Raw genomic sequence first — 26,165 nt, forward strand, 5'->3', positions numbered from 1 at the left:
CTAGTAGCGGCCAGTGAAGAGGTAGGGCATGGAGCTGTGACTCGACCCCGGCATCAGCAACTAGGTGAGTACACACACTTTCACTCACACACACACACACACACACACACACACACACACACACACACACACACACACACACACACACACACACCCTTCACTCCTTAACACACACCCTTCACTCCTTAACACACAAACCTTCTACCCCTCTACAGGTACTTTTAAACCCCGTCCACATACCCCTGGCTCCAACACACACTCTTCATTCTCTCACACATGCTCTGCAACACCAACATACACACATCCCTAACCCTTACATACGCACCCTTCAACTCCCCCACCGTTCAAATTCCCCCACATAAAATCTTTACCACCATTCAGCTCATGTACCCACACAATATCTTTCATCTTTGGACCCCAAACATCTCTCATCACTTCCCCCTCCCCACACACATGCCACATCCACACAACCCTTTTCAGCCTTCTCCTTTTCAGCCTTCTTCTAACAGTCTAACTACTCACACGTTACCCTCACCTTCCCGCTCACTAATACTTCCGAAACCCCCCTCAACCTTACCCTCCAATCCCCTCCTGACACTCCCAGCTCCCTACTCTTGATCCCCACACAAACCCCTTACTCCCACCCTCATCTTCCCCTCCAAAGATGTCAAGTGCTGCAGGAAGGAAAGTCGAGGATTAACATGACCTTTGACCTGGCCCCAGACCCGGAAGACTGGACGAAGCCATCACCAGCCGGGGACCCGGGAGGGACGATTAGTCTGGAGGGCCACAAGCAAATCTGCGGCAGCCCCAGCAACCCCTCCAGCGCCGCCTCCTGCCCAGCCCTTCCCTCCGCTAACGCTATTCCCGTCTGCAAGGAGCCCTCCACTGTCAAGGTATGTCCCTCCACTCTCAAGGTATATTTGCCCATTCATTCACAAGGAATGATTCTCTGCTATTATGGAATTCTTTACATACAAGTCATTACCTGTCTATGTATAATACCTACAGAAGTCGTGCAACCTTATAGAAAGATCTTAAGACCAATGATTTTATTCTGCAGTTTAATGAAAGTTCTTTAGTTGGAAGTTGCATTCCTCCTGTCTCTCACGACTAAAGTGGTACACATTTATAACATAGACTACTCCCGTCTCGAAAATAAGTGACGTTAGAGGCGTAACAGTACTTTTTGTTTTTATTAATTCCCAGTGGCAATAAACTAAGATAGAAGAGGAATATTCAAAGACTGCTTGAGACGATTTCAACCAGCCGACATTAGCTCTGTCAACGACCTCAGTTCCAGCCTCGGCATGTTGCTTCCTGGATAATGCAAAGACTATGGGGCTTGTCTGTACAACTGTGTAAATTATAAATTACATCCTGCTCTACCTAAATTAAATAAACGTTCTTCAAGTAATTTATAGTAGCGTAAAGAGGTTACCTAAGACATGCATAATATTGTTAGTTATTCGCCAGGGAAATAGCCCTGACACTGGTCTTTGCCCTGAAATTATGACCTGTTCAGTGGAGCCGACACTACGATGAGAAATCAGCAAACTATATATGTAAGGACATGTGGAGGTGATGTAGCCGAGGGCACTATGGTGGGCCTCGACAGCCAACACAGCTGACTTATTGGTATTGAATTCACTGGTCCGAGAAATGTAAATTGAACGATTACTCTGAATTACTTTTAACAACCCTTAATTAAATTTAACCTTTAAAATAACATGTAGATCAACGGGTCACTCTCTTTGTGCAGGATCATTTAATTCCTTGAATTTGCACGTGAGAATATGTACAGCTCTCCTCTCACAGTAGTTGAGTACCATAGGTCTACTTCCCTTGTAGTAGCAACACTGCCACATCATGGAATACTGCCATGCAATATTTAAAACTATCAAAGACTAAAGTTTTGATAAAGTTTACCAATTTATATATCAAAAACAGAAATTAGAAATTATACAAAAATTAGAAATTATACAAAAATAATATGAATTTGTAAATTAAGCAAACAGCCCAACTCGTCACTAAGTCTTAACCTCAAACACACATGAGTAGGCTAACCACAGGGGCCAAGAATATATATACTTATTTTATATTTAGAAGAAACTCATGGTCAGGAATTTCATTTATGAAGTATTGTGATAACGATACAATGTGAGGATCCTGACAAAGTCGATTTATGATTACGCTAATTTCATGGAATGTAATTTAGATATAAAAAAAATGCATTGTGTTCAAAGCAGATCTTTATTTACGCACGACATTATGGTTCAACTTAATACTAGAAGTAATGTCAGTATTTGTAGGCAAATATTTCCGTCCATCACAGTGTTCAAAAGTTCTGGTAAAAATATTTAATAATGGATAGAAAATATACATAAAATATTTTAATGTAAATCAAGATTACATTAACTTTAAAGTAATTCAGTGTACATTTTATCAAAATATATTGAATTTTCGATAAAGCAGCATTAATGTAACTGAGAATTTATTCATATTGTCACTTAGTAAAATATTATTTCATACTTTAAGTAACTTTAGTAAAAAAAAAGCCAATTATCGTAGCCATATGAGGCTAAGAAAACAAAAGTGCTGACTCTTAAGTAGGAGTCTTTCAGACTGGCTCCATTACCTTAGTAAGAAAATGAGAAAAATTTGAAATTTTGGTGATTAAAGAAAAGGGGGGAAGTTCTGGCAACATTTAGGCACTTGTCTTTTCACTACGATATTCCCAAGTCGAGACTTTACAGTGTTGACGTTTTTGGTAAAGCATCATCACGGGTGTGACAATGGTGCCACATGATATTATAATAATGCTGCAAATAATATAAATTCTAATTCATTTGTTCTTATTCAATTAGGCTTTGTACAGTACCTCAATGCAGAATTTGTTACAATATAGCAAAATTTGCTTTAGAATTGGAAATAAATGGTATAAAATATCGACACAGTGGAAATATAAACACATAAGCAGTATAATGTGACCCTTTATTGACAACGTTTCGCCCACGTAGTGGGATTTATCAAGTCACAAACAGATCTACCTGGGTAAAAGATATGTAAGTATTTATAGAAGAATGCTGGGTCAGGTGGATAATGTGATAAATGGAGAATGCTGCATGTGACAGTCTTCCTAGTTGGGGAGCTTTAAAATGAGATTGGATAAGTATATGAGTAGACCTTCTGCAGTGTTCCTCCATTTTTATATTCTTATGTGGGATAGCAATGAAGAAGTTTCTTGGCAAGTGGTTCAGCTATGTTATAGAAGCCGTTGTTCTGGTTGAAGTTGTTGGATATACAGATAAGTGATGATTCCAGGATTCTTCGGTATCGAGTGTTGTCTTCTCTGGTGATAAGTCTTACGTTTCTGTAGCTGATTAATGGTTGTGTGAATTTCGGTGTTGAACACAGGCATTCCTTGGATCGTCAGATCTGCCTGCGTACTGGTGTTCTGAAATACGTGTTTGGAGATCTCTGGATGTTTCGCTGACGTATAAATTGCTGCAGTCATTACAAGGGATTGTGTATACCTCTGCAGTAGATTGAAACTTGTCCTATCTATTACTGGTAATGTCCTTGATGGTGGTGGACGTGGAGGTAGATACATGGAATGAGGTATTGGAAAAGATGTTGAAAACGTGTCTGGCAAGTATCTACCTCCAGATCCACCACTATCAAGGACATTAGCAGTAATAGACAGGACAAACTTCAATGTTCTGCACTGCAGAGGTATACACAATCCCTTGTAATGACTGCAGCAAGTTATACATCGGCGAAACATCCAGAGACCTCCAAACACTTATTTCAGAACCCCAGTACGCAGGCAGATCTGACGATCCAAGGAAGGCCTGTGTTCAACACCGAAATTCACACAACCATTAATCAGCTACAGAAACGCAAGACTTATCACCAGAGAAGACAACACTCGATACCGAAGAATCCTGGAATCATCACTTATCTGTATATCCAACAACTTCAACCAGAACAACGGCTTGTATAACATAGCTGAACCACTTGCCAAGAAACTTCATTGCTAGCCCACATAAGAACATAAAAATGGAGGAACACTGCAAAAGGTCTACTCGTATACTTATCCAATCTCATTTTAAAGCTCCCCAACTAGGAAGACTGTCACATGCAGCATTCTCCATTTATCACATTATCCACCTGACCCAGCATTCTTCTATAAATACTTACATATCTTTTACCCAGGTAGATCTGTTTGTGACTTGATAAATCCCGCTAGGTGGGCGAAACGTTGTCAATAAAGGGTCACATTATATTCTTATGTGTTTATATTTCCACTGTGTCGGTATTTTATACCATTTATTTCCAATGAAAAAGTTAATTTTGCTATATTGTAACAAATTCTGCATTGAGGTACTGTACAAAGCCTAATTGAATAAGAACAAATGAACTAGAATTTATATTATTTGCAGCATTATTATAATATCATGTGGCACCATTGTCACACCCGTTATGATGCTTTACCAAAAACGTCAACATTGTAAAGTCTCGACTTGGGAATATCGTAGATCTGTTTGTGACTTGATAGATCCCACTGCGTGGGCGAAACGTTGTCAATAAAGGATCACATTATACTGCTTAAGTGTTTATATTTCCACCTTTTTCAATGTTTAATGAAACATCTGATTCAACAATATACTCACTATATGTTTTTTACAACTTTATGGGTACGTTAGGTAAGCCACATATGCAACAGTTAGGTATCTTTATTTCGAAACGTTTCGCCTACACAGTAGGCTTCTTCAGTCGAGTACAGAAAAGTTGATAGAAGCAGTAGATACTTGAAGACGATGTAATCAGTCCATCACCCTTAAAGTTTTGAGGACTGACCACCTCAAAACTTTAAGGGTGATGGACTGATTACATCGTCTTCAAGTATCTTCTGCTTCTATCAACTTTTCTGTACTCGACTGAAGAAGCCTGTGTAGGCGAAACGTTTCGAAATAAAGATACCTAACTGTTGCATATGTGGCTTACCTAACAACCTGTCGGTATTTTATGGGTACAAGTAGAATATGCCAGTTCTTTTATCTTTTCATTTAAGGGGGAGGGGGGGGCAATGGGAAGTATTTTGTGCAAAAACCGTTCATTAAATAAACTTATAGGCTTCCTATAATCATTTTGGCATAACTTCATCGCTTTTGCAATTACTAATTTTTATTAACTAACGGAAAAAGAGTTTCCATTAAAGATTTTTTTTTCTTAGTAAAATTTTAAATGAATTGAGACTTTTAGTTACCGACCTCTCATGATCTCCTCCCTTAATCGGCTGGTTCCATTTGAAACCTGGAAATAAATTATTCAACATCCGTTTAGATTCCCGCTGACACGTGGAGATCCACGATAATTGTTTCACCTTTTTCATAGTTTTTTTTCCCGTTAGTTACTGCGATACCTTAAACTGCACCACCACCACCCATACCTCCGACACTCTAGCCTTATTACTGATTTTAAATAAGTTTACTTTCAGCTTCTTACCTCTCATATTTAACCGCCTGACTGTTGCCTAACAGTGTTTAAATTAAAAAATAAATAAACTAAATGTTGCCATGTTAAGTTATATTACTCAGATCATGACAGTTGTACGTATGGGAACTGGATGTCGCATCATCATAGAAAAATAAAGAAATGTGAGTGCGTCTGTATTCCAGGTTAGCAAGCCTCGTGCAAACATTCTGAGTGTTTTACCTCTCAGCTTAGTAATTTATAAACCCCTAGAGCTACAGTTTAACATTAAAAATGATCTTTATTAAAACGGGAAAAGCAGCTGCTCCATGACGTCCGTTAAAGAATTTCTAAGAAAAGAACAAGAGAAACCTTTTATAGCAATATTTTATCCCCAACAATCCTGTATTTAGAGCGAATATTAATTTGCGGAAAGCGAAATTTGGTGGACATGCCACTACGAGTCTTCCATAATATGCCTGCGCCTATACCTCTGATAATCATTAAGCGATATCACTCTCTTAACCAGGTTTGTCTGGTGTAGCGCAAGCGAGAGTACTCTCAAAAAGTAATGTATTCAGAGATGGCACCCGCTTATGCATACTATAGTCATTCTATGTTATTTTAACATTACATTCATACATGAAAAATCTTTTAATTCTGCAATGTTTTACAAACCTGTTTTACCGAAAATCTTTGTTTTAACGTTAAGTATTTTCTTAAAAAAAAAAAACTCATCACTCCCTCCTCTTTCCTATCTTTTCTTTGCAAGGGATTCAGAGGTGGCAGTCTGGTTGGATGACGGGCTAGAGGACCTGTCTGGAAGCTATTTTTATTAGTAGTATAGTTGTTGCTGTTATATAAGGTGGGTATGACGGATGATACCCACCTTTGGTGCAGGAACTGCTTGCTAAGAGATACAATTTACCAGAAGCATACACTCTCTCTCTCTCTCTCTCTCTCTCTCTCTCTCTCTCTCGCTCTCTCTCTCTCTCTCTCTCTCTCTCTCTCTCTCTCTCTCTCTCTCTCTCTCTCTCTCGCTCTCGCTCTCGCTCTCTGTGTCTTCAGGCATATACTCTTGTCTTTCCTTTTTTCTCTGGACGACCAAGTAGAACCTTCTTCCCTCCACTCGGGTGAGGAAGATAATGCATAAAGATGGTAATTCTCATCTAGGATCATCTCCAGCTTAACTAGAACGAAACTTAAAATTTCGTAGCTACTGAATACTTATTGATTGCTTTGTGATATAATGAAATCTCCCAGATCAAGGTGAGAGATTTATTACCTCATATATGCAACATATCTTATGTACATGACTCACGAAATCGTAATAACACGATTGCAAACAAACCATACCACGGGCGGGATTGAACCCGCGGTGAGAGTGTCTCAAAACTCGTGGCTAACGCGACGGTCTGGAGCATTGAGACTCTCTGACCGCGGGTTCAATTCCGCCCGTCGTATGGTTTATCTTATGTACTAATTTTTTTCACTAAAACAACCTGCGTGTATCCATTTTTTTTAAATAAGGCAACAAAATCTTCTTCCTTAGTGCGCACTCCAGTCCTTTCACCCTCTTCTACTACGGTTAGGTTAGGTTAGGTTAGGTTCGTCAGGAAACAGGACAAATGTTTCCTGACGCGGGTCTTAGTCAGATGATGACCCGCCTTTGGAGCTTTTGGTCATCTGACCGAGGCCTTCCACTGGCTTACCGGTCCACCTCTTTAAAAATTATGGTCATTTATAACCATTGTTTTTTTTTTCTACTACGGTAAACACAGATAAAAGCACATTCCCGGTACACGTAGTTCTGTCAGGGCATATTTCTTCCATTACTGTCTCCATATACTTCTTACAATCTCTTCATCCGTCTCTCTCGGCAATATATTCAGCTACTAGATGACATTTTGAAAGCGTTTTCCTTTTAAGTTAACTGATTCCCCTAAGAACAACAAATACTTGTCGGTAAGTGATTCATAAGCCTTTGAACTTTATCTTCATTTTACATCAGATAAACGGCTTTTCACTGCGTAAAAAACAAATATCTTTAGTTTCTTTGAAAGTATTGGATTCTTTTCCTATTTTGTTCTTTGTGAAGGAGAAGGTTTTGTTATGGTCATTTTTTTGAACAGAAGCCTGTAAAAAGATTACAGGCAAATTTATAATTGCCTGTAATTCTTCATTAATTCTTCATAATTGCCTGTAATTCTTCATAATTTCATGTAATTCTTCGTTAATTCTTCATAATTGCCTGTAATTCTTCATCCTTGTCTACAAAATGCCTCTATACTTTCACTGTGCATCTCTGCCTTCACTTTGCTTCTATACTTTCACTGTGCCTCTATAATTTCACTGCCTTTATACTTTCACAGCCTTTATACTTTCACTGTGTCTTTATACTTTCACTGTGTCTTTGTACTTTCACTGTGCCTTTATACTTTCACTGTGTCTTTGTACTTTCACTGTGCCTTTATGCTTTCACTGTGCCTCTATACTTTCACTGTGCATCTAAACTTTTACTATGCCTTTATACTTTCACTGTGCGTCTGTACTTTCATTGAGCCTCTATACTTTCATTGTGCCTCTATACTTTCACTGTGCCTCTACACTTTCACTGTGCCTTTATACTTTCACTGTGCCTCTATACTTTCACTGTGCCTTTATACTTTCACTGTGCCTTTATACTTTCACTGTGCCTCTATACTTTCACTGTGCCTTTATACTTTCACTGTGCCTTTATACTTTCACTGTGCCTCTATACTTTCACTGTGCCTTTATACTTTCACTGTGCCTTTATACTTTCACTGTGCCTCTATACTTTCACTGTGCCTTTATACTTTCACTGTGCCTTTATACATTCACTGTGCCTCCCTACATTCACTGTGCCTCCCTACATTCACTGAACCTACTTACATTCACTGAACCTACTTACATTCACTAAATATGGCCTGCATACCTGGTTGTAATGGGATGAGAGTCGAGCAATCAAAGCTAAACATCAATAAATGACTTGTATTTTCCTTCACCAAAAATCAACACGCTCTTATTTACAATAATGTATACTATGTACAATATGTACAGCAATGTAGTAGTAAGTGTACAACACGGTGAACAAGGCGGCAAGACCCAGAGAATGCACCGTGTATGACCAGCAACCCAGACAAGTCTGTCACTTCGCGCGTCACAAGTGAACCATGTTGAGGATAATGCTACAAGCTAAGTCAAAGATTAAATAGTGGACTGTAGGGGGACTCATCTTGAAAGACAGCTTGCGTCTACACAGCTGTCCCTGTAGGCGATGTCTTGAGAAGCTGTCGTATGCACTACCTCACGGGCTGGAAAATAATTTATGGGTCAGCTGACTAGAATACTCACATGTGTGGATTAAAAAGTCCGTGTTCCACTGGGTATTGGTACATTAATAAACATAAAATGATATCCGCTGTGCAGCCGACCTACCCCTATCATGTATATTAAACGCACCTGGGTATTTGTAGCTGACCCGTAGTTGCACCCGGTTATCCATTGTCTTGATTGAAGCAGACGTGTTCTGTGAAGAATGTTGCACACACACACTGTTAGGATCGCAACACTCGTTGTTACACTGTTCATCAAGATTTGTTCACCATAATGTCACTAAAGAAGCTGATCACACTTCTATGTGTCTTGATATGGTCTTTGAGATACTTTTACGCACAAAAATGCGTGGATCAGTGTTCTTTGTTGGTTATCCCAGCATCAATGTATCCCCCAGCAGGGTCAAAAGCAATCTAACCTCACAGCCTCCTACGCCACCGCAATGCCCCTAGCACATAAAGGAAAAGCTGACCTAGCACATTTCCCTTCCTTGCCAAACTTCCACCAGGAAGCAATGCAGAATGCTTGATTCTTGCTGTCTTAAGCATAGACAACAATGTACATCTTTAACATGGCAATAAAGTAGGTACAGGATTTTCCTTAATTCTCCTGCTAAGGTAAGAGATTGATTGTACCTTATTTAAACTACACACTTGCAACAGTGGTCTCTTGCAAAGAGCCACTTGACCATGTAACTGGTACACGCTGGTTAAACATCTGCTGGTAATTACTTGATGTAGCAGTAAACAAGATGCCTTGCCCCTTCTGAGAAGGCTGGGCCCCTCAGGGCTGAAACGGGCTGAAGGGGGCTGATACCCCCGTCCTGGAGAAATTTTCCCCAGACACGTTGCTTCACATCTTTGGTAGGCTTGTCTGTGACTGGTCAATGAACCTAGGTACTGATATAAGGACAGGGCCCATAGTGATCATTCAATCCTTAGCACCTGGTTTGGTTGTCAGGAGGCAGTGCATATGGGAGTGAGACATATGCTGAATAAAATGTAACGTACTTAGCATGCCACATGGGGTCAACGCCCCCGCAGCTCAGTCTGTGACTAGGCCTCGTGGTGGATCAGGGTCTGAGGACCCAGGCTGTTACTGCTGGTCACACGCAAACTGACGTACGAACAACAGCCTGGGTGGTCAGGTACTGACTTTAGGTGCATGTCCAGTGCCTTTTTGAAGACACCCAGGGTTCTATTGATAATCCCCCTTATGTATACTGGTAGGTAGTTGAACAGTCTTGGGACCCTGACACTTACTGTGTAGTCTCATAGCGTACTCGTGTCGCCCCTGCTTTTCATTGTGGGAGGGGGGTGTTGCATCTTCTGAGTCTTTTGCTTTTGTAGGGAGTGATTTTTGTGTGCAAATTAGGAACTAATCCCTCTAGGATTTTCCAACTGCATATTATCTTGTATCTTTTTTAGCCTACATTCCAGGGACTACTAATCAAGGAACTTCAACTATTCCCAGTAATTTAGGTGCTTTATCGTACTTATGTGTGCCTTGAAGTTTTTCTGTATATTTTCCAGGTCAGCAGTTTCGCCTGTCTAGAAAGGGGCCGTTAGTGTACAGCAATATTCCAGCCTAGAGAGAACAAGCAATTTGAAAAGAACCATCATGGGCTTGGGAGCCCTAGTTTTGAAGCTTCCCATTATCCATACTATCATGTTTTTAGCACATGTGGTAGATATATTTTTGTAATCTTTGAAAGTGAGATCCTCTGGCATTATCACTTCCAGATTCTTCACATTAGTTTTCCACTCTACTATGTGGGTGAAATTTGTTTTATACTCAGATACGGTTTTAATTTCCTCAAGTAATTGAAATTTCTCGTCATTGAACTTCACATTGTTTTCTGCGGCCCACACAAGTCACTGGTGGATTAGTATACAGCGCTTACAAGTCGCCAGATGTTACTGACACCGGAACTAATTCAACACTAAATTGATCTGTTTAATTCTGTAATAAGTATATTTGGTTAATTAAATAAAAAGTAATTGTTGTTAATTCAATAATAAACAGATTTAGACTCGAGGAGAAACTGTTTAGTCCAGGAGTCCAAATTCATAAACAAAATATTCAGAAGAGTTACAAATTTGTATGAATTTATTTGGTCGGAGGTCTGGTAAATACCATAATCTAGTAGTTGTTGGTATTTTGAAAATGATTGTTATAGGAATGCAGTTAGAAGCCTGAGTAGATCTATAACCCACTATGATAACATCAACGTAGGTAAGTATGTTTATGGAGCAACTTGCAATGTGAGCAGACTGACTGATGTTGTAGTGGCCAGGCTTAGGCTTGGTTACAAGTACTGACTGATGTTGTAGTGGCCAGGCTTAGGCTTGGTTACAAGTACTGACTGATGTTGTAGTGGCCAGGCTTAGGCTTGGTTACAAGTACTTCTGGCAGTTTGGGAGACACACAGATGATGATCAAACTAATGCAAATTATGTGATCAGGCATATGGTCACTGTCTTGAACACTATGTGCTTAATTGTCCACTTATTGAGGAATACAGAGATAGACAGTATAATAACCTATGTGATATGTCAAGACATCTTATTAATGAAAATAAGATACCAGATACACTAAGCAAATTTCCAAAATTTGATCGTAACAGATAAGTAAACTGCAGATATGTAGATATAAATCCATGTGTACACCTGTTAACCCTTTTGGGGCCTTTAGTATATCCATATGCTCCTGTGCTACCGTCCACAGGATGGATACGGGGTGCACAATAAACTAGCCACTTCGGTGGCAAAATCTTAATCTTGGTATTTTGTCATACTTGGCATCGAATGAATGCGTCTTTGGATGACAGCATTTTCCCGATAGCGTCAGGTATGAAATCTGCATATCATTTGGTCAGCTGAGGAGCCCATCCTCGAGTCTAGCGTATCATTACAATCCATGAATACGTAAAGTAGTGGTTGCGAAATGCAACATACCAATATTTCATGTCATAACTGTGACTACTAATCCACCGACTAGCAATATCTCTTCTGACTTCACCCACCACCATTGACCCCAACCCATACTGCAGACCTTACTAACACTGTCCAACTTCGCAGACTCCAGCTTCCCCACTGACCCTAGCACCGCTACTGACCCCAGCCAATGCTGCATTCTGCACACACTTAACAACAGCGTCCCCGCTGATCCCAGAACCACCACAGACCCCAGAACCACCACCGACCTCAGAACCACCACCGACCCCAGAACCACTACCGACCTCAGAATCACCACCGACCCCTGCAGCCTCTCTACAGGTGTGTGTGGACCTTGACACGACAAGATGGTACAAGCCGCCCCGGCCGCCCAAGGACCGAGTTCTCGGGCTGGGGGCCCCAACAAGTGACCAGGCGTGTCAAGCCCTGCCCCACTCCCCGCCCCTCGCCATCCCCCGGAACCTCCCCAACGGGGACCCTGCTTGGCCGCCTTTCTCTGATCAAGGTGAGTGACACTTGTATTTGTCTGTGCCAAGTGGCACTTGAGGTAATGTTGAGTGCCTTCACTCTCTCTGGGAAATTAACACTTCCTAGATATTACATGATTGTTCTTAATATAAATGGTGTGAACCTCCAAGTCCCCTGTCTCTCCTATGTACTCTGAATCAACGCTACCATAACCACCATTAATTTTATCACCATCACACCTTTATCATGATTACTATTAGTTATATCAAATGCCCTCTACCATGACCACCATCAATAGCATCAACACCACTGTACCATGACCACTATTAAATTTATCGAGACCACTACTCTACTACGACCACAATTGTGTCAATACCAGTCTACCATAATCACCATCAACTGTATAACCACCACCACTACCCTGACACCGTCAAGTGTATCAACACTATTTTACCATGACCACAATCATTTGCATTAACACCAATCACCACCAGCTGGGTCACCACCTTCATCACCATTATCAGTTATATTAGTCACCTCTTTGCCTTCCCCAACCAGAATTGTACGATATCATTCTACCATGACCACCATTATATGTATCACCACTCAACTAGGACAACTCTACCATGACCACCATTATATGTATCACCACTCAACTAGGACAACTCTACCATGACCACCATTATATGTATCACCACTCAACTAGGACAACTCTACCATGACCACCATTATATGTATCACCACTCAACTAGGACAACTCTACCATGACCACCATTATATGTATCACCACTCAACTAGGACAACTCTACCATGACCACCATTATATGTATCACCACTCAACTAGGACAACTCTACCATGACCACCATTATATGTATCACCACTCAACTAGGACAACTCACCATTATATGTATCATCACTCAACTAGGACAACTCTACCATGACCACCATTATATGACAACTCTACCATCACATCACTCAACTAGGACAACTCTACCATGACCACCATTATATGTATCACCATCAACTAGGACAATATGATATCACCACTCAACTAGGACAACTCTACCATGACCACCATTATATGTATCATCACTCAACTAGGACAACTCTACCATGACAACTATTAGGATTATTAGAACCATTCATCCATGACCACCTATATCATTATCTGCATTATCATCATCTGTGCCTCTGTTGCTCAGTTACCTTCACTACAGTTATCTATGTCACTCTTGCCACTATCTAAGATAATTTTATTATCTTTGTCACTACTTAAGAACATAAGAAAGAAGTATCACTGCAAAAGGCCTACTGACCCATGCGGAGCAGCTCCATGTTGTCCCCCCGCATTAGACCAATGACCCCCCGGATTAGCCCAATGACCCACCCAGTCTGGTCACCTCCACTCAAGGATGGAGCACGGCATCAGACCCAGCAGCACAAGCTAGTCAGGTCCAACTCACACCCACCCACACCCACTCATGTATTTATCTAACCTATTTTTAAAACTACACAAAGTTTTAGCTTGAATAGCTGTACTCGGGAGTTTGTTCCACTCATCCACAACTCTATTACCAAACCAGTGCTTTCCTATATCCTTCCTGAATCTGAAATTTTCCAACTTGAAACCATTGCTGAGAGTCCAGTCTTGGCTGAAAATTTTCAGCACGCTATTTACATCCCCTTTATTTATTCCTGTTTTCCGTTTATACACCTCAATCATATTCCCCCTAATTCTTCGCCTTTCGAGAGAGGGCAGATTCAAGGCCCTCAGTCTATCCTCATATGGAAGATTTCTGACACATGGGATCATCTTTGTCATCCTCCTCTGTACGTTTTCCAGAGCATTTATATCCATTCTGTAATACGGTGACCAGAACTGAGCAGCATAGTCTAAATGAGGCCTAACCAAGGATATATAGAGTTGAAGAACAACCTGAGGACTTGTATTATTTATACTTCTAGATATGAAGCCAAGAATTCTGTTAGCTTTATTGCGAACGCTAATGCACTGTTGTCTTGGTTTTAGATTACTGCTAACCAGAACTCCTAAATCCTTTTCGCAATCAGTAGCATTAAGATCTACATTATTTAGTTTACATGTCGCATGGTTATTTAACTGTCCAACATTTAGAACTTTGCATTTGTCAATATTAAACTGCATCTGCCACTTCTCCGACCATTGCATCAGTCTATTCAAATCATCCTGGAGTGCTCTAGTGTCCTCATTAGAATGAATTGGACGGCCTATTTTGGTCTCATCAGCAAAATTTGCTTATGTCGCTGTTTATTCCCTTATCTATGTCGTTTATGTAAATTGTGAACAACAAGGGGCCCAACACTGACCCCTGAGGAACACCGCTTGTGACGTGCCCCATTCTGATTTCTCCACATTTATGCAAACTCTCTGCTGCCTATTTGTCAGCCATGCCTCTACCCAGGAAAAAATTTCTCCTATTCCGTGTGCCTTAAATTTCCTCAATAGCCTCTGATGTGGAACTCTATCGAAAGCCTTACTGAAGTCCATATACACAATATCATATTCATTACCATGATCTACCTCCTCAAACACCTTAGTGAAGAAAGTTAGTAAATTCGTAAGACAGAAACGCCCCTTTGTAAAACCGTGTTGAGATTCATTAATCTGTGCCTGTCAAGATGGCTACGAATTGCTTCGGCAATTATTAATTCCATAAATTTTCCCACTATGGAGGTAAGGCTTATTGGTCTATAGTTCGAAGCCAAGGACCTGTCACCTGCCTTGTAAATAAGTATTACATTTGTCATTTTCCACTTATCAGGCGCTATGCCAGTTTGTAGTGATATGTAAAAAAGATTAGCCAAAGGTATGCTAAGTTCCTCTTTACATTCCTTTAACACCCTTGCAAACAGTTCATCAGGGCCTGGGGATTTGTTAGGTTTTAGTTTCTCTATTTGTCTGAGGACCATGTCACTAGTTACCGCAATCGTACATAGTTTATTATCATCCTGTTCTACATAATCTCTTATTTCAGGAATATCGCTAGTATTTTCCTGGGTGAAAACTGAGAGGAAGTAAGTATTGAGAATTTCATACATTTCCTTATCGCTGTCAGTGATCTGACCAGAGTTACTCTTAAGTGGGTCAATCTTGTCCCTAATCTTACTTCTGTATACCTGAAAGAACCCTTTTAGTTAGTCTTTGAATCCCTTGCGACCTTAGCCTCATAATCCCTTTTTGCTTTTCTTATTCCTTTCTTTATTTCTCTCTTTAACTGAATATATTGATTTCTTAACTGCCCAACCCCTCTTTTGATACGCCTATATATGCCTCTCTTTTGACCAGTGAGATGTTTTAATCTATTGTTCATCCATTTGGGATCATTTTTGTTAGATCTAATTTCCCTACTCGGAACAATAGTTGTCTGGGCAGCTAGAACACTCTGATAAGCTCTTTTTTGCCAACGTTACTAATAGTTATAAATACACCTTATTAGTTTTATCAGAGTAAGATTTATACAACCCGTCTGTCATCACACAGTGATACCCTGACCTGATGTCAGGAAGAGACAGGCAGCTTTAAGTTTAACACTGTGGTTATAACACTTAAAGTGTATGTTGTGTACTGTGTTGCAATAGGCGCTCAACCTGTGGGGAAGAGATAGTGATTCAATCTTCCAAATGCTAATCAAAGTCAGGCTTATGACCAGTCAAACTGTTGGTGACTACAAACACTGAAACTACTCATAGATATGAGTAATGCCATTATAAGACACGACTAACAAACGTGTATAAAACTACAGGCAGTAAGACTAGCTGGCAACTTAAATGGGTACTTTAATAGGTATTTCTCCACACTTACTCGCTAATGCAAATATCTAATCAGCCAATAACGTGGCATCATTTCAATGGCATGAAACATGCAGACATGGTCATGAGGTTCAGTTGGTGATCAGACCGAACATCAGAATGGGGAAGATATGTGATCTGAGTAACTCTGATTATGGAATGATTGTTGGTGCCAGATGGGATGATTTGCGTATCTCAGATACTGCTGATCAGGGATTTTCACGCATAACTATTACTAGAGTTTACATAAAACGGTGTTACAATACAAAACATTCAATGAGCGGCAGTTCTGTGGTTCAAGAACGCCTTGTTAATGAGAGAGATCAGAAGAGATTGACCAGACTGGGTCAAGCTGAGAGGAAAGCGACAGTAACTCAGATATATAGATAAATGGCTCAGAGAACTGACGAGTTGATGAATTAGAAACATATGCAACACTTTGGTATCTTTACTGAGGAAACGTTCAGGGACGCATTGGCTTCATCAGTCCTATACAAAGTAGAAAGATGAAGATCAGAAGGAGTTTGAGGTAATCAGTCCCTTAGCTGGGAGTCGATGTAATCATTCCATCAATCTTAAAAAAAGTGAGGGACTGATTTCATCGACTCCAGGCTAAGGGACTGATTACCTCAAACTCCTTCTGATCTTCATCATTCTTCTTTCTATAGAACTGATGAAGCCACTGTGTGGCGAAACGTTTCCTCAGTAAAGATACGCAAGTGTTGCATGTGTGTCTAATTCATCAGTAACTCAATTAACCAAGCGTTACATTACTGGAATGCAGAAGAGCATTTCTGAACGCACAACACATCGAATGCTGAAGTGGGTGGGTTAGCAGCAGAAGTCTAAACAGGATTTTACTTATGCTGGCTAAGCTACAGTTAGCACAGACTCACCAAAAGTGGACAGCTGAAGACAGGAAAAACGTCGTCTGGCCTGGCGAATAGCGGTTACTCGTGCGAAGTGCAAATGAGAGGGTCAGAATTTGGCGTAAACCTTTGGAATGTGGTACAATGACAGATTCGCAGTACGAATATGCAGCCAACAAATCTGCAGCTACTGCGTGATGCTATCATCTCATATCGAATACTTACACACTGAATTTGTATTTACCTGGTATTTACTTAAATTAAAATTATACTTTTGTGCATAAATAACAAATATCATTATGTTACAGGTTACTAGTAATTCACACACAGAAGTCACCCTAAACATTCTATCTAGTATAGAGGGATAGGAGGTAATACTTTCCTTCTATGCTAGAAGGATGTACATCGACAAAACGACGTTACAGACACAGAAGCCAACACTTGGGCACACCTGGGCAGACATGGGCACACCTGGGCAGACATGGGCACACCTGGACAGACATGGGCACACCTGGGCAAACATGGGCACACCTGGGCAGACACGGGCACACCTGGGCAAACATGGGCACACCTGGGCAAACATGGGCACACCTGGGCAGACATGGGCACACCTGGGCAAACATGGGCACACCTGGGCAAACATGGGCACACCTGGGCAGACACGGGCACACCTGGGCAAACATGGGCACACCTGGGCAGACCTGGGCAGACACGGGCACACCTGGGCAAACATGGGCACACCTGGGCAAACATGGGCACACCTGGGCAGACACGGGCACACCTGGGCAAACATGGGCACACCTGGGCAGACATGGGCACACCTGGGCAGACACGGGCACACCTGGGCAAACATGGGCACACCTGGGCAAACATGGGCACACCTGGGCAAACATGGGCACACCTGGGCAGACACGGGCACACCTGGGCAAACATGGGCACACCTGGGCAGACATGGGATAACAGTATAAACCACACATCTAACGGTGGACTTACAAAGGTCCCAATACCACAACAAAATCTAAGTTACTGTATCAAAATACAGTATACCCATAGCTCCTATTGTGATAGGGTATACATAATATAACAATGTGGCAACCTACAGCAGTGCTCGAGCTAGAAAAAGTGTCATAAGGTGAGGTCGAGCGATCATATTGAAGAACAACTGAAATAATTCAAAATACCATCTTTGTGAATTTCCATATAGCAACCCGATAAACATGTGCCTCATCAAAAGATTCGTGTTGGAATATGGAAGTTCTTAAGTAAACACACAGTCTCAGTAGTACCAGTTACCAGTAACCGGTTACCAAACCATACCACGGGTGGGGATAGAACCCGCGATCAGAGAGTCTCATAACTCCAGACCGTCGCGTTAGCCACTGGACCAGCTAGCCACAATAAGATTCGTCCAACTAGGTATATTTCTACACCATAGGAAGGTTAGCATAGGCACCACTGTGACCACAAATGGTATGGTGTAGAAATATACCTAGTTGGACGAATCTTATTGTGGCTAGCTGGTCCAGTGGCTAACGAGACGGTCTAGAGTTTTGAGACTCGATAGTTAATGTGAGGCGCATGTGCTAGGGAGGTGTAGTGAATGAGAGGTGAATGTGATATTGATTCTAGGCAGATGTAAAGTGGATATGCAATGAATGCGAAATGTATATAAAAGATATAAGGCAGATTTTAGGGGTAGTTTTTCATTATATGAAACTGAAATACCAACATATAAAGCAAAGAATTTAATTTGGGCTTTGTAAAAATACTACTTTTAGATATTTTGGGGGGAAAAACTGAATGTGGACTGGGCGGGAAAAAAAAATAACAGAAGTTTCTGAAGGAACAAATGAAAGTCAGTATAAAAAGTATTAGTTATGAAAAAATCGGGACATACTCTCAATAGATGACAGAAAATGTCAACTTAAATATTTTATTCGTGATTCAAAACAAAAATATCATGTTTGTAATGAAGGAAACGATGTAAATTTGAAATATTCTCATTGTAAATAATTATTTAAAAGTTTGTATCGAGAATAAGAAAAAAAAACTAAGGTTATATGTAGAGAGAGAGTACATATTGTGAGAGTTTACCATGATAATATAGGAATTAAGGCATCCTTGAGTGGTTGAGAGCAGGTTGCGTCCAGTCTGAACAGGTTGCGTCCAGTCTGAATAACCAGTTGTGTAATAGGTTGTAAACCCAATAATAAATTATAAACAAATGCTTTATTTTCTTAGAGAAACGTATTTAACAGATCAAACAACCGAGTTTTTGCCATGTGTGTAGATGAATGTGGAGCCACGAGTTCTGCGACTGGCTGCCTCTCACATTTTATGGTATGATGCAGCTGTATAGTGTGACTGGTTGCCTGGTCTATGTCAGAATATAACGCAGCTTTATGATGGACTGATTCCTATGGTAGGATTCCATTCAGTTCTATGATGGACTGATTTCCCATGTTAGTCCAAGTTTTGCCCATGAATATATTCACCAGTTTTCTGTTTTCTTTACATGGCTCATTAAAAAAAATCTCCGTCTTACTGCTTCACCTTTCAGCCTCCCTCCAGCTATGTCCCTCCAGCTGCCTCCCTCCAGCTGCCTCCATCTAGCTGTCTCCGTCTTGCTGCTTCTTCCTTTGGCCTCCCTGCAGCTGTCTCCTTCTAGCGGTCTCTCTCTAGCTTCCTCACTTCTTCCCTTCCCTCTCCCTCATGGTGTCCCCTCCCCTGCTGCTGCTTCCCTTCCCCCTTCTTACCTTCCCTGCTGCTGCTTCCTTTCCCCCTTCTTACTTTCCCTGCTGCTACCACGGGATAATGTAAAATCGTATACGATATAAACACGGGGCGGCGAAGCGGTCACGGATCTCCTAGCTAACCACCAACCATTCACAAAATCTCTGTTTTTTAGTTTAACACGAATTAATGAAAAAAAAACACTGAAATGAAAAAAAAAAATTATAGTACCTATGAACAATATTCTTACAATGAATCTAAATTAAGAAAAAAATCAGATATCAGGGCATTATAATCATTACGTGACACAAGTGTGTAAGAAACATGTGCAACAGCCGGGCATGTTTACTGTAGACTTCTTTAAATACAGATGAGAATAAATTGGAAACAGCAGCAGTGGCGAGGTCAAGATGATGTGATCAGTCCTTCAGCCTTAGAGAAACAATTATTGAGGTGGTCAGTCCCTCAGCCTGGAGAAGAGCTCAGCTCCATAGTCTGGAACAAAGTGAAACTGAACAAATATTTGACCGAAGTGTTTGAAGAAGTATTTGACTGACGAAGGTAACCACGTAGGCAAAACGTTTCAACAATAAAGACACCCAGCTGCTGCGTACCATTTTCATTATCACAGAAGTGTACCAGGAGTGGCTATAGGTCTGCCTATATACCCGCCAGCCACTACAGGTAGCCACACGAAGGCCAGGTGTGGCTACCTTGAGGACACTCCACGCTTAGACTAAAATTAAGTCTAAATTAAATCTAAGTCTAAATCTAGGTGCTCTAGAGGACTAATTAGTAAAGTGTAATAATTTAACAGACCGACCGAAATCTAATTTAACAAGCAGATCTTCCCTCCTTGTCATTGGCTGGTGGCGAACGTCAGCTGAGTTATAGTGAAATTATTATACCAGATTCCTGGAATTCTAGCACCAAGCTATGATAGAGAGCTTTCCTATATCAACAATTGTACAAGCCACGCTTACCAGCTAGTTAGATACCCTGGGTTTATTATCTAAAATTTTATAATGAATACCCAGCCTAAACGACTGCCAGAACACCAATATGAATGTACTCTATGAGAAGTGTTGAAAAATTTCTATATATATATATATATATATATATATATATATATATATATATATATATCATGCCGAATATGTAAAACTGACCAATTAGCAAGAATTCATTTAAAATCAAGCCCTTTCTAAAATTTTCTCTTATATGTTTAAAGATATATTTTTTTCATTGATGTTAATGTAAAAATTTATAATTTTGCACCAAAAGGAACTTAGAAAACTTACCTAACCTTATTATAACAAGAACAATTTATTTTAGCCTAACCCAACTAGGCAAGCGAAGAATGCCTAACCCTTGGGCACGACCTACTTCCACAATGAACAAATGTGACACCATCTACAACTGATGCACCTCTCCTGCTCCTTCTCCGCTCATATGCCGTATTCTATTCAAGACTGATGGACTGACCACATCGACTCAAGGTTGAGGGACTGATTACCTCATTCTCCTCCTGTTATTCAAGATTCTCCTTTGTATGGACTGATGAAGCCACTGTGTGGCGAAACGTTTCCTCAATAAAGATACTCAAGAGTTGCACATGTGTCTAATTTATCAACGAGTTCTGGTTAGCAGTAATCTGAAACCAAGACAACAGTGCATAAGTGTTCGGAATAAAGCTAACAGAATCCTTGTTTTCATAGCAAGAAGTATAAATAATAGAAGTCCTCAGGTTGTTCAACTCTATATCCTTGGTTAGGCCTCATTTAGACTATGCTGCTCAGTTCTGGTCACCGTATTACAGAATAGATATAAATGCTCTGGAAAACGTACAGAGGAGGATGACAAAGTTGAGCCCATGTATCAGAAATCTTCCCAATGAGGATAGACTAAGGACCCTAAATCTGCACTCTCTCGAAAGGCGTAGAATTAGGGGGGATATGATTGAGGTGTATAAATGGAAAACAGGAATAAATAAAGGGGATGTAAATATATTGCTGAAAATTTCCAGCCAAGACAGGACTCGCAGCAATGGTTTCAAGTTGGAAAAATTCAGATTCAGGAAGGATATAGGAAAGCACTGGTTTGGTAATAGAGTTGTGGATGAGTGGAACAAACTCCCGAGTACCCTCATAGAAGCTACGACCTTGTGTAGTTTTAAAAACAGGTTGGATAAATACATGAGTGGGTGTGGGTGGGTGTGAGTTGGACCTAACTAGCTTGGGTTACCAGGTCTGGTGCCGTGCTCCTTCCTTAAGTGGGAGTGACCTGACTAGGTGGTCATTGTTCTATGCCGGGGTGTGGCATGGACCTGCTTCGCATGGGTCAGTAGGCCTGTTGCAGTGTTCTTTCTTGTTGTTCTTATGTTCTAACTCTCAAGGCACGATCCAGGCGCCCTAACTGTTTATCATCCTCACACGAGACGGATAAAAGCACTTGCTACAGTTCTGTATTATCCTTGGATGACAATATCAAATCTTGATGTATTCCGAGAAGAGTATCCCTGTACTGCACAGCCCCAGTTTCCTGTATCTCAATGCACGCGATTGGTATAGTGCAGAGTGCGGCACAAATTTGTTAATGCAGTTAAATATTAGCTTTGGAGATTTTAAGCGAATCAGACGAGGCATTCACAAGTCAACATTTGGAAATTAATATCCCAGTTTCTTCAAGAAACGGCAAATGGTCCAAATCTGATTTAACCCCTTTCATGAAGGATTTTCTTCTTAGAACCTAAAGTGAGGAAGCATTCTGTTCTTATAGCTGAGAGATTAATATAACAAAAAAAAGCAGCATATTAAGCTTGAAGCTGTTCAGAAGTTGTTTTACCAAGTTATCAACAGTGAAAAGTTGAAGATAATTGTAATGGACACTCAGAAATTATCGAATTAAAAACAGAATTAAAATTATCCCAATTTTCTCCAAGAAAAAACAAATTAAATAAATTAAATAAAAGTTAATCAGTAAGTTTTATTTTAGATATGGATACATAAAATACAAACTTTCAGTGATCTTAATGGAACACAGATGCCACAGACACACAAAAGTACGTCATGAACATCAAAATGGTATACAATACCGACAGGTTGTTAGGTAAGACACATATGCAACAGCTAGACAACTTTATTCCGAAACGTTTCGCCTACACAGTAGGCTTCTTCAGTCGAATACAGAAAGTAGGCAGGAACAGTAGAGATGTGAAGACGATGAAATCAGTCCATCACCCTTGAAGTCGTAGAATTTGAGGTTGTCAGTCCCTCAGCCTGGAGCAGTTCAGTTCCATAGTTCCTGACTATGGAACTGAACTTCTCCAGGCCGAGGGACTGACAACCTCAAATTCTACGACTACAAGGGTGATGGACTGATTACATCGTCTTCACATCTCTACTGTTCCTGCCTATTTTCTGTATTCGACTGAAGAAGTCTACTGTGTAGGCGAAACGTTTCGGAATAAAGTTGTCTAACTGTTGCATATGTGTCTTACCTAACAATACGTCATGTAGATTTAACCTTGGAAAACCCAATACAGTAAAACACTAACATATTTCTGATCAGAAGAGACATTCTCCAGTTATTTCACAGAAAACAACTTGACTGAAACATTGGCACAGTCATATTTACACATCGTGAAATAAAGTTTCCTTTGTGGAAAGACATCAGTAATTACAGTTTAAAGGTGACGAGTAGATTAATTTCTCAAGTTATGGTACAGAATCCAACAACATCTGGCCCAGCACAGTCAGTACTTAAGACAGTTTCAACCATTTAATGCATTGTATAAGACTTCAAAGATTGACACTCTTCATAATTTTATATAATCAGGGGAAGCGATAAACCCCAATGTTACTCAGCGCCTTCGGAAAGGGAGGTATTCATATTTGAGTCAAATAAGGGGAGAATAAGTCCACTTCCTAGAATCAAGAGCTTCTCAGCAGTATCAAGGCATTCCACCGCTTCCTCCTCCCTTTAGGCTGCACAGTCCAGTTATGTAAGGGATACTATTACTATACCATTACTTGGTTAAGTGCCAAAAATGGCACCCACACTCTCCATTAACTCCCTTCTAAGTAGGATAAACCAATGTTAAAATTTTGGTAGTGATGAGAAGAGGCTTTCTAAATTAATCTCATGGAAATTATCTTCTGGAATATTCTGTATAAAGGGGACCAGAGATGCACTTGTCAATGTCTCCATCATCACTCTCCTATAATATCTGGCAAACTTTGAAAATTTGTATCAGGTCGGATAAAGCGTTCTGAAGTTATAAAAAGGTCATGGAGGACATTAGTGGTGGATAAAAACATATGTGTCTTACCTAACAACATTGTAATTATCAGTGTGCTGGGCTGACACTACGTTTATGTGGCTTCACTGAACTTGTGGGGAAAAAATTCTTTGGAACGAAAAGTTTTCAGTTTCATAAATTTCTATTTGCTGTATTATAATTAGATTTTTTTACAATCGTCTAGGAAAAATTCTATGAAAGGTCAATTTGATAATACAAATTTATAAAATAGGTCAATTGGTATGTACAAAGCCGAAATTAAAAAAACAATATTCATATTAAGATACACCAACGGTTAAGTGTTCGAATTTAAAATTTGCAAAAAAAAAAAAAAAAAAGATTTCTTTTAATAAACCAGATCAACAGTTAACGTTTGAAGCCTGTCAGAAGATGCATTTTTTCAGTAATTACTTTGAATTCTACGATTCCAATCCTTTTTTTAACAACTTCATTACAATACCAAAATTTCACCTAAACAATCTAGACTCAATAACTTGAGACATTCTCCATGTTATTGAATTCAAATTAACACCACTGCTTAATATAATTTAAAAATTGCCAACGTTGCTTTCTGAGAAATTCACTAAATTAGAAAAAAAAAAACCCGTACCACGAGCGGGGTTAGAACCCGCGATCAGGTAGAAAGTCGGTCAGAAGAGACAGTCGCCACTTATCGCACGGATTCCACCATTTCCAATTATAAATTAACTTCAGTGCAGTAACAAATTTTCCTGAATACAAACTAAACTTAATGGATACTATTCTTGTCATAAGATGCATCAACCAGTAAATACTGAAACCATTCAAAAGAGGAATACTCAAATATTTTAAACGTGATTAAGCGGGAACCAAGCTATCACACTATTTTATACCTAAAATTAGCAAATGTGCGCCTACGCACCTGAATTTCACTCTCCGCCGTCGTTGAATTACGAGGCATCGTTTGTTTTCGAATGTTTGAAGCTACGCCTTTGAAGATTTTACTCGTCATCAGAGGCATTCCAGGATACTGGGAGTGAGTCGAGCAACTTAGGTCATAAGCCATATGCACATTTCAATTTTTCAATAATAATTCTTGCCTTAGGTGCAGTACAACAACCGATCGGATGAGGCCTTCTCGTGTTATAAGTAAAATAAAAAAAATTAAAGGTACCCCTTCCGGGATACCAAATAAACACTAAAGTCGCCTCAACTGGCAATAACTTGATGTTCAGTGGTGCTGGGGTAAAAAAACAAGTGGATCATCGCATAGAAATAAAGAAACATGTAAAACACTTAGGCATAATAATGTCAGATCACGTATCATTAAGAAAACACAATAAGTTAAAGAAGATATTAAGAAGATATGGACTGGAATCAACTTCTACACTACAGAAAAATATCATTAAGACATGCCGCTTTATGAGCTTTATTCTCACCTCATCGAAAAGACAGTCAAGTTTACCATCGATTCTTCCTGCTCAGCTGGAACTCTTCGTACAGTTGAACTTTCTACTATTCTAAAGGCCATTGTAGACCAACTAGAAGATTCCAGCCAAAAACACTTGCTGACACGTATAAATTTGCTCCCTCTACAACGTTTTAAACGTCTTGAAAACGGAACTGAATCGTAAAACAACGCCATGACTCCAGGTAAACACCAAACCTCTATGAACTGACCAATCAACGATGAGCTCCTTCCATATCGCCTGTAGCCGCCCAGCAAGATGCAGCCAGCACCTGCTGAGTTCCTGTTGCGTTTTACATCGTCTTCGTCAGTATTTCTGAAATACATCTCCATCTACGCCTCCAGTACTTCGGTACCACATGTCCCAAAGTGGTTGGGCCACTTGCCTTGATTCATCCTCTTACCCTCCTGCCCATCCTTTTCCAGTTATTTCCATTCTTCCTCATCCTTCTTCCTTCCCATCTTACGACAGCTCTCGTCGTCCTCGAAGAAGAAGTTAAATGATGCAAACCCCAGGAAATGCCACGGTGGATAAGGAGAATATTCAAAATGGTGTTGGTGGAGCTATTAATATTATTTGTGCTTTCTCGTTTAGTATTTTTCTCGGTGTTGTTTGTCCGGTTCAAGGCTGGGAGAGACATCAAAGCTGGAAAAAAGGTATATTTAATTATTAACTTCCGCATAGAGCCAATAAATCATTTGTGAAATGCCTCAAAGTACTTGTCAT

The 26,165-nt window shown here is 40.1% G+C and overlaps 1 protein-coding gene across 1 annotated transcript in view; it reads left to right on the forward strand.

Annotated features, from left to right (window-relative positions):
* The window catches only part of LOC128693520 (uncharacterized), a 273,150-nt gene that overhangs the window by 191,883 nt on the left and 55,102 nt on the right, over positions 1-26,165 (forward strand). Inside the window, exons 4-5 of the mRNA XM_053783235.2 lie at positions 724-896; positions 11,916-12,297. Of these exons, the coding sequence (XP_053639210.2) occupies positions 724-896; positions 11,916-12,297 (555 nt within the window). The remainder of the gene's footprint in view (positions 1-723; positions 897-11,915; positions 12,298-26,165) is intronic.

The sequence above is a fragment of the Cherax quadricarinatus genome, chromosome 57 (assembly GCF_038502225.1).
Source record: "Cherax quadricarinatus isolate ZL_2023a chromosome 57, ASM3850222v1, whole genome shotgun sequence".
NCBI classification, from domain to species: Eukaryota; Metazoa; Arthropoda; class Malacostraca; order Decapoda; family Parastacidae; genus Cherax; species Cherax quadricarinatus.